Source organism: Bipolaris zeicola, assembly GCF_000523435.1.
Source record: "Bipolaris zeicola 26-R-13 unplaced genomic scaffold scaffold_270, whole genome shotgun sequence".
NCBI lineage: Eukaryota > Fungi > Ascomycota > Dothideomycetes > Pleosporales > Pleosporaceae > Bipolaris > Bipolaris zeicola.
The window spans coordinates 19,553-29,798 of NW_006912319.1; the positions used below are offsets into that span (position 1 = coordinate 19,553).

Sequence of the window (10,246 nt, forward strand, 5' to 3'; positions counted from 1 at the left end):
CTCCAGTACGCCCTCGCACCTTCCACTTCCTTACAATCCTCACCACTAACCTGAAAGCAGTGAAGCGCCATGCACACGACCTCTGCTTCCAAGCACTCTGATAACAACTACAACTATTTCGCACAGCCAAGAAGACAGGTCGACATGAATTTCTCCGTCCTCGGCAGTCTTGCCGTCCACACACTTGCCTCCAGTTGAGCTTGATCCCATTTCACTCACAGGACCCCTCAGACACTGACCGCAACAACCATCCTTCGCGTAAAACGGAAGAATTTCTCTGACTCACGCGGCCGTGAATTGAGCCGCATCAATGAAGTATAAATGGGGCATCCCCAACATCGGCGCCTTGGAAGATACCCACCTAGTTACGGAAGATGCCAACCACTGCCCCCAACTCCGATAGCAAATTTAGTCAGCAACACGACCCCCAGTTCCACATAACTCAACAAGAAGCATATCCAGCAGCCAGGTTCCGCCATGTGGCGTGACAGCCGCAGTCTGGTACCTCGCTACGGCCGATGTTACCTGCACAATGCTACCGGAGCCGCACAGCGAGCCGCGGCCGCGAAAATCGGAGTCCCGTCATACACCGAGTGCTCATGAACATCATCCGAACGAATACGACAAGAACATAATATTGACGTAAAGATGACCCTACATAAGCAATTGATAGTACGACGTCGGTTTTGCTTGGAAGGAAGCTTCAAAGTTTTGGCGGACACATGATGAGCTTGGTTTTGCACCAAGCTTTGAATCGCAGCTTTTCCCTTCCATTGTCGGAAGCCCAGCCAAGGCGCTTGCGGTCACACCGATACGCCAGTGGAGCCCTCGACTGCTTCTTGTTTTATGTCGGGTCATCTGCTGCCCTGCATACAAACCGAGCTCAAAGCTTTGCGGAGAAAGAGCAAAAGCCGGTGGGTTCTGGAGACTGAATTATCACCTTGGCAGCCTCACCAAACGGTCCAGCCGGGGCGCTCAATGTTGCCAAGCTTTGTGCCTGCGGGTCAGGCATTATCTTCGCAAACGAGAGCCTCCTGTTGTGTGCGTCGTCGGATAGTGCTTCCTGGTCGCTTTGCCACCTTGCTTGATCCTTGACAGCCGATGCATGCGGGCCGCTTTTCAACTTGTCAACCCAGGAACGCAGAGAATGACATATGGCCGGGGTGACGATCACCACGTGTTGTCGGCGAGCACAACACCCAACGTTACATGAAAAGACCCCACGTAAGTATGCACAGCCAAAGTCTAATCAACACCATTTGAGTTGGAGAAGCACTCGAAAGTCGGCAGATGCGTTTGGAGGAGCCAAGTAGCTAGCACAGATGAAGGATTTGGAGCCGCATCGCTTGACACCACATCGCCGCCATGGGGCTTGTCCGTGAGCTTAATTTCAAAAGCCGAAGTTCTGCCCAGACACCACCCGTTTGGGGATATTTCTGCCGGGCGACCAAACTCGTTACGAGGCATGCAGCATGGTCAGCATGAGCGACCCTACTTTACCCGTCAAGGCCATTCTCCATCGGGTGTTCGCAACGATTCCATAGGCCATAACGGCAGTTCTCCGGCCGCTATTGATTATTGCCCGCAGCTTCCTGGTTGGGTTGGTTAAAAAAAGTGTGGGAGGCGGGATCGATTGGGGAATGATGCGGGGTTTCCTGGGTAGTGATGCCAATAACTGACTCGGTGCTTAGCCCAACTCCAAGCTCCACAAGACGTACCAACAAGGAAGCTTTCTCTACTCAAGCCTCAATGGGCCACTGAGCAAGTCTGGGCGCGCGACCTGCAGCACGGCATGCTGTGCGATAGGCCATGGCCTGATCGTTCGGATACTTATGACAAGAGGATGCGCACCCGGCTTGCCTAACAAGGCCAAGTTGCAACGCTCGCAAGCGCCGACAATGCGCTTGGCCTATCGTACGTCGGGGAAAGTAATGTTGGGAAGACCATCCTGTATCCCGCCCGCCGGAGGAGACAGCGCCCCTTGACAACGAGCGAACGTGGGGTTACACCGGGGCCGAATTTTCTGGGGTCTATCCGGGGTGGTGTGGTATGGTGGCCTGGTAGCCTTACTCTCTCCGCATGTCGTACCCCACACCACCTTTTCAATACATATAAGAGGCGCGCAAAATTTCCTGTAGTTTGAGTCTGTACTGCCTCTCCACGCTGCTGGACAGACCCAGTTATCCCAGCTCGAGAGTATCTGAACCGCCACTTTGTACGAGCATCTGCAAAATCTTGCCCAGCATGTGGAACCCCTGGCGTGAGAACTTGAAGGACACCCCCAAGGAGAGCCTGAACTGGCGTCTCTGGTATGGTGTCTTTGGTAAGAAACCCATCGTATTGATCTCACTCTTCCTGTTCCTAACAAGAGCGTAGTCTTTGGAATCATGGGTGCTGCCCGTGGTATTGACGAAGGTCTGATCGGCACAACCGCTGAACTCATTCCTTTTCAGAAGAAGTTTGGTCTCGCAGACAACCACAAGAGCGAGCATGAAAAGGCAGAGCTCTTGTCTAACATCACCTCCATGGTGCAGATGGGATCCATTCTGGGATCCTTGATCGCCTTTTTCATCACTGATAAGATTGGCCGTCTCTGGGCTACACGCCAACTCTGCATCATCTGGGTCATTGGCATCACTATCTTCCTCACTAGCTCCTTGACTGGATCTATTGGCCAGATCTACGTCGGAAGATTTATCGCGGGTGTCGGAATCGGCCAGACTACTGTCGTTGCTCCTACCTATCTTGCCGAGACTGCACCAAGGGCTATTCGAGGTCTCTGTGTCGGTACATTCGCTGGCTCCGTGTACATTGGTATCATGCTTGCCTACTTTGCCTCCTGGGGCTCGTCCATCCACATCTCGTCCAAGACCGACACCCAGTGGCTAGTCCCCAACAGCATGCACCTCATGTTCGCCGGTATCATTTTTCTCCTCTCTTGGTTTGCCAAGGAGAGTCCTCGTTGGTTGATCAAGGTTGGTCGCCACGAGGATGCTCTGAAGAACTTGTCGATTCTTCGCCAGCTTCCCGAAGACCACCCCTACGTCACTTCTGAGATTATGGACATCAACGACCAGCTCAACCGTGAGCGCGAGGCTACCATGGGCACCTCCTGGCTCGGCCCAATCCGTGAGCTATTCAGCAGCAAGGCCAACCTCTACCGTATCCAGCTCTCCGTCTTTTCCCAATTACTCTCTCAGTGGTCCGGCGCGAACAGTATGTATTGCCTGTGCGTATAACTTGTTGCGATATTTGTTAACTCTCTGAAGGCATCACCATCTACGCACCTCAATACTTCGCAATGATGGGTAAGACTGGCCAAAGCGAGAAGCTCTTTGCCACTGCCATCTTTGGTGTTGTCAAGTTCGTCAGCTCTATGCTCTGCGCTTTCTTCCTCATTGATTATATTGGCCGCAAGCGCTCTCTGTCTACCGGTATCACACTGCAACTCGTATCCATGCTGTACATGGCCATCTTCCTGCTCATCGACACCGGCATTGGCGAGAAGGGCGCTGTACAAACCTCGAGCCAGAAGCATGCTGCCATGGGCGCCATTGTCATGATCTACTTCTCCGGTTTCGGATGGGCTCTCGGCTGGAACTCGATCCAGTACCTGATCAACTCCGAGATCTACCCTCTCCGTCTCCGTGCGCTCGGTGGCTCCATTGCCATGACATTCCACTTTGTCAACCAGTACGGAAACTCCAAGGCCGTGCCCCTCATGTTCATCTCCATGACCCACGGCGGCACTATGCTTTTCTTCTCGTGCGTCACTGCCATTGGTCTTGTTTGGGTCTGGTTCTTTCTCCCAGAGACCTCTGGCAAGTCGCTCGAGTCACTCGACGAGATGTTCAATCTGCCCTGGTACCTTATTGGTCGCAAGGGCGCAGAGCTTACTCGCGGCACTGGCGCCATGTCTGAGATTCTCGACCATGCTGGCGAGAAGGCTACCACAGTCGAGGTGGAGAACGTTGAAACCCAGAACCATCGCGCTGAAGCCAAGGCGTAGAGATTCGTGCAGTAGAGTAGTGTATATAGAGTTTTTGCCAGTGATGGCGTCCACGTAATTGATATGAAGTCATGAATGTACATGATATGAAGATTTTGCCTCTCTTACTTGCCTCGCGCTCTTGTGCATCGTTACAATAGAAACATGAAGTGAGCTTTTGTCAATTGAAAATATCAAATGCTTGAGAATGGTTTGCGGAAATATCATATTTGCCAGTGTAGCTAGGAAGAGAAGCGTAAGATGATTGAAAGAGACCGTTTCGAGGCATAGAGGTTACCTTCATATAGTCTAGTCCTACAATAAACTAAGTAGGATATCTGCTGAGGATGGGGATCACGTGAAGAGCGTGTCGGCATGTAGACATGTGTATGACAACTACCAAGTTCACTATTTATCATGCGCATTAAATAGAGCCTGTATGTATTTATTTGACGATTCATGATAGTTACTCTATTACATTAACATATTACTTTTTCTTTCTACACGACTGCTCGATGCATCATCCTTCTCCCCAATCAAAACTCGATTCAGCACTGTCTGTGGCAAGCAACCACAAGTTAGGAAACTCGCTCTAGCTTAGGAACAACAGCCTACTTACTGGGAACCAGGCTGCAGCGCAAACCCAAGCTTAACCTTTTTCGGGTTCGTAAAGTCATGAATGATAGTCTTGCCCTTGAAAAAGTTTATGCCGAAGAGAGAGAAATCCACGCCTCCACCAATGTTTTGCAGACCACCTAGGCAGATCTTGCCCTCGTCATCCATGGGCTGCGAAATGAGCTGGCAACCCGGTGTGAAGAACTTGCGGCCGCCAATAACGACGGTCCAGCCTGGAGGCTTGCTGTTGCAAGGGATCGTGTAGCCCTGCTCGTCCTTTGTGACTGCGCCCGGGATCTTGGAGTACCACTCTTTGACGATATCCGGATCTGTAAAGCTAACATCTGTGCCAGAATTGAGATGAATATTCATTTTTCGAGGGCTAGTCTTTGCGTTCTTGTCGCCGACGCTCCAGCCATCGCCGTAGAAGCTGTACGCGGCCCAATAGTCCTCGAGGACGTTGTCGACCCAGGTGATGGCGCCGTTAATCTTTTTGGTGTTGATGAAGCCGAATTCGAAGACGCCGTGGCCCTTTGTGTGGACGACGCTGAAGACGGGTTTTGCGAGCTGTGGGAGCGCTTCCCTGAACCAGGTCTTGTGGGTTCCGAGGTCGCCGAGGAAGTTGTATTCCATGGGGCCGAGTCCGAGGAAGCCGTCTGCATCCGTGTCGTCTGTGAAGTCCGAGATGGCTTGGGTGGCGGCTCCAAAGGTTGTCTTGGCTGTGATGCCACCGACAGTGACTGTTTGAAGAGTTTGAGTTAGCATAAGTAAAAAAAAAACTCGGAGCTAGGCTTGTCTCTTTTTTTTTGCAACGACTTGCACCACTACTACTATATGGATTTGACTTACTTGGCTCGACGTATAAATCACCAGCTACCTGTGCGTTGGCGCCGTCATATCCAATAGTGAAATTACCGGGTGTCTTGTGGGCAGGGTTGAGGTCGTAGAGGGTGTGACCGCTCGTCTGGTTCTTGGGCATGGCAGAAGAATAGACCCAGCTTGGAGTAAGCGTTAGCGCAAAATTCATGAGTACTACCGAGATATGCGGAGTGCGGCTTACGTATCAGAGACTGAAGTTGTTCCATAGAGACGGAATGTCTTGCCAGCGACTTGCACGGGATAGATAAATGCAGCATCCCATGAGCGAGGACTTTTACCATATGCGGTGCCAGTGGCCTCTCGAGCAGCCAATTCGGCGTGTCTCTTCACAGCAAACTGGTTCGCAGCCTCGGCGAGCTTGGGGTGCACCTCGACACCGGCCTTGCGCTTGATGTTGACGATGTGCTCGAGCTGGTGCAGAGGGGCTGGATCGACTTCTCTCGACTCTAGAGTAAAAGTGGCGCCAGCTGTTTTGAATTGAACATTAGCCAAGTTCACACAAGTTTTTTTATTGAAGGAATTTGCTTCAACTTACCATCTGGAACAGGTGTGGCAGTGACTGCGCTGGTGTAGGCGAGTATAGCGATGGCTTTAGCGAGGGTCAACATGGTGAGAGTGACTGGCTATCTATTATGAATAAAAATGAATGTGATCTATCGGCTATTATGAAAACGATGGTGGTGTGCAGTATATGCAATTAGAATCGAGAGCGAGACGACTGTCGTGAGTATTTTCTGAAACGCGAAGTCAATGACCGTCTTATAGGAAGCATCACCGACGATGTTACTGTGGAATGACAGCTCTGGTCTTGAGGTCTGGGCTGGGTATTCAAACGTTAATTGGAGTTTTTTCGGAGCGCCAAATGATCATAGCGCACGGTATTCTGACAGTAGCGGTTATATTTAGTGGTCAGAGAGAGTAGTTGGACGATGTTCAATTTCGCGGTCAGTCTGACGGTGACATTGCTGACTGCAGTCGGCTTTATTTGGGTAATTGTGCCGCTCGAAGAGAGATTTGCCTGCTCAAAACAAAAGTGTCTGCTTAGGTGTTGTAGCTTGGCTGAAATACAGTACCATATTGAGGACTAAATTACTGTACAACAACTGGAAAAAGAAGGCAGGTATTGTAGAGAGAAAGGACTAGTTTTCGTGGGGGATTTGCATAACTACCGTAGCCGTTGGAGTGCATGAACCATGCTCCCGCCAACAGTCTCCTGACTCGCGCAACCGTCATTCCCGTGCGCCTCTAGAACTTCCAGAATATGATATTCGGTCTATGTACCCAAAGCTAAGGCGGCCATGTCTGTACCAGCCATTGGTTAGAAAAAGGCTTGGCATTCTGACACCGTAGAGTTCATTGAAAATTTAACTAAGCAACTGCCGCCGGGAAGTCTAATTTAGACTCTAAACCAGGGATATCCTGGCGGGAGAGCGTTTTTGACCGAACTGGCGATGCGCGGCCCAATCAAGTCTGCCATCTTTGAGGTATTGTCTCACAACGGCTGTCCCCGACGCTTACTACGTAAGATAGCGATACGAGATTGAGACACCGTGGGGGACTGTCAAGTCAATAAGCTTTTCTACAAATACTTAACTTTTGCTAATTTCGCCCCTGCCGTGCATAGACGGGTACAATTGGCGTATGGACCTGTGCTGCATAGTGTCGCATTCCAACACAAGGAGTACAGGTTGGCTAAAGAGACCCATATGTTCCCACTCTAGTTTTTTTCCGATTCAATAGTAGCATGCTTTGCGTCCTTCATACCGTCCATAACCTGATCTGCTCTCTTGCCTCCGATTCTTTGGAGTAGGTCATCAGGTACATAGCACTCCACAAACTCCCTGCTTTCATGAACAGGGTTGCCGGTACTTACGCGGTTTGATTCGATCGGAATATATTTACAATATTGAATCAGAAGTCCATATCTGCATACTGAGAATTTACATTCCTCTTTTACAAGGTACTGGCACGAGCAATTGAATTATGCAGCTGATCTTGCCATTATCGCTTCGTAAAGCGAGGAAAATTTCACATACTAGGACCCTAGCCTGTCCTATGAGGGATAATATGCTGAGCCGATGTACCGCAGCCGCTCAGCCACTTGGTATTCTGTAAAGTGAGTGGAAGGGTTCAAAAAGACTGCAAAATCCAACCCTTCCCAGGCGTGAATGGAAAGGGGACACCGCATGGGCGGTTCCTGCATAATAAACATATATCGTGACTGCCATGTTCTGGAGCTGTCTACGGCGTGGTCGATTGAGTTTTCTGTTCTGGGTTGCAGCCCATCGTAATTTCATTTCTGATTTAAGGTATAGTGACCATACTGTTACGGCTAACCTGGTGTCTCGTTGTACGGTACATCCCGTACTATATTGGTGGCATTTGGTGGTAGATCCGATATCAGGCTTCTATAGCCACGTACCGTGATACTACCGAGAAGCTCTCCTCGAGGGCGTTTAGCCCTTTACGTAACATTGGGTGAGCTCGCACACGGTTCATTGATTGAATTTTAATTCAATCAAGCCGTGTATTAGCAAGTGAATACAAGAGGACGGATCAGAGGAGACTGAAGCTCTGGTCGGTTAAGGGAGACGATACGGAGCATGTCTGGGCCAGAATATGAGCGTCTTGGGCTACTTGGTAACGGATGGAAAATCGCCCACCAATATGGCAAATAATGCTTGGACCTTACAAATCGGACCGTGTCGAGAGTAGAGATACATTGGTCATGATCATATGATGAAGTGATTTGAAATTCAGGTAGACCTACAACCATTGATCCAATCATTGCAAAGAGTACTAAATTATTCAGAAAGCGAGGATACACCTCTAGGCAGGTGATCTCTAAAGTTCCTGTCATAATAGCTTTTTCTTTGATACAATTACTGGCTCAAGCCGGCCCGGCAGATTATTAGACCTGCTGACGGTGAAGTATTTAGGTAGTCACGAACGCGATGCGGACAAGGATATGGTATAACGACAAATTGAAGCAGCATACAAAGAACAGCGTGTGATGGAAGCACTGCGAATGAAGGGCGTGGTCATGTCCGAACATGACGCGAATCTCGGCACATAAGCAAAAGACATATTGGTAAAGAATGGGATGAAGAAAATGTCAATCAGTAGCTCCATGGGAACATTTCAATCCGGGCAAGTGAGCGGTGGAGACATGCATGTAGGTGGTTGAAGAAGAAGTTAGCTTGGCAGATACGAATGGTTGCTTAGCATTGGTCCTTCTGCCTAGTCACCACTACTTTACACTATCAACCTATGGCGTTAGGGCAAAATAAAACAAGTCTAGTCTATTATCATATGTTATCTACCCGACATACGAACGCCTAGATAGTCTCGGAAGTTGCAAGCCGCCTCTATGTTAAGCGATTGACCAATGGCAGGGGCACACAAGACCACGCACGCAGTAGCTGCCGAGACGATCTGTTTCACAGCAGGAGCCCTATGCTCAACAGCAGGTATCATACGTTTGACAGCAGCAACAATGATCGTTATGATTTAGCCATATGCCGGTACGGAAGGAATCAACATGGCTAAGAAGGTATATAGCTGGCGAAATCTGCTCCTGGAAGCATTGCTTCTCACTACTCCGAGTGGTCTTGTTTTGTACGCGCCATTTGACAGAGAAAACGACAACATGTGGTTTCCATGGGTAACATTCCTCTTATCCCAACGGGAAGCATTGTCGATGAACTAACAATGACAGACTTCCGCGAGCATACTGCTATTTGCACGTGCGATGCCCCAAAGCTTCAAAGAACGTCTAGCACAACTAACAAGTTCAAGAAAATGTACTGGCATCAAGGTCCGACATCCGCTTCAACCACATCCAAGTCATCGGCACGCACAACTCGTACCACCGCGAGATATCTTTAGCCTAGCGCAACCTCTTTGAAAACACCACGGCCTCTGTGGAGCAGTTTCCTTCCCCCCAAAATCTATACTATTCTCACGCCGAGCTACACAAGCAACTAGAATACCAATCCGTCCGCTCCTTCGAACTGGACCTGCATTCTGACGAAAAAGGCGGTCTATATTATCCTCCCTTGATCTGGAAATGCGCGAAAGACGCGAACCTCGCCACGACGCCATTCGACGGCGAGATTCTCAAGAAGCCGGGGATCAAAGTCTTCCACATAACGGATGTCGATATGGACGTCGTTTGCCATACCTTTATCGAGTGTCTCCAGCAGATCAAAACCTGGTCAGATAACCACCGCCGCCATGTCCCTATCCCCATCGACCTAGAACTGAAAACCGACGTCCTCCCGCGAAAGTTTGGTGGTATTCCCCCAGGCGAAGCTACAAACTGGACCTTACCACGCATCCTCGACGTTGACGCAGAAATACTCTCCGTGTTCCCGCGCGAGCAGCTCATCCGCCCAGACGACGTGCGAAAGCCAGGCCTCACTCTCGAACAATCCATCTTGACGCACGGCTGGCCCAGTCTAGACTCTGTCCGCGGCCGCATCCTCTTCTTCTTCGACAACGATCCCAATCGGACCGACCCGAACTCGCCCCGCGAACTCTACACCGCGGATGCACCCAGCCTAGAGAATCGCACCGTGTTCACGAACGCGCGTGAAGGCTCAGAAGATGCTGCATTTATCAAGTACAACGAGCCGCGGAATGCCAAAAACACGGCGGAAATTCAGCGTCTGGTGCGCAAAGGTTACCTCGTGCGTACGCGCGCTGATGCACCGGTTATTATTATTATTCCATTATAGTCCTGTATCAGCCGTTGGCTATGTA

At 50.0% G+C, this 10,246-nt stretch overlaps 3 protein-coding genes across 3 annotated transcripts; 2 read left to right on the forward strand and 1 right to left on the reverse strand.

Moving 5' to 3' along the window:
- Positions 1-2,244: 2,244 nt before the first annotated feature.
- On the forward strand, positions 2,245-4,009 carry COCCADRAFT_9124 (uncharacterized protein; the record flags this gene model as incomplete). Its single annotated transcript, XM_007718988.1, has 3 exons — positions 2,245-2,323; positions 2,377-3,216; positions 3,270-4,009. 3 exons carry the CDS (start codon positions 2,245-2,247, stop codon positions 4,007-4,009), a joined length of 1,659 nt encoding a protein of 552 aa, XP_007717178.1.
- A 594-nt stretch (positions 4,010-4,603) lies between these two features.
- COCCADRAFT_9125 (uncharacterized protein) lies at positions 4,604-6,090 on the reverse strand (the record flags this gene model as incomplete). The annotated part of the gene is made up of 4 exons (XM_007718989.1): positions 4,604-5,343; positions 5,453-5,601; positions 5,664-5,949; positions 6,018-6,090. 4 exons carry the CDS (start codon positions 6,088-6,090, stop codon positions 4,604-4,606), a joined length of 1,248 nt encoding a protein of 415 aa, XP_007717179.1.
- Positions 6,091-9,023: 2,933 nt separating this feature from the next.
- COCCADRAFT_9126 (uncharacterized protein) lies at positions 9,024-10,221 on the forward strand (the record flags this gene model as incomplete). Its single annotated transcript, XM_007718990.1, has 3 exons — positions 9,024-9,146; positions 9,201-9,299; positions 9,376-10,221. 3 exons carry the CDS (start codon positions 9,024-9,026, stop codon positions 10,219-10,221), a joined length of 1,068 nt encoding a protein of 355 aa, XP_007717180.1.
- Between the last annotated feature and the right edge of the window lie 25 nt (positions 10,222-10,246).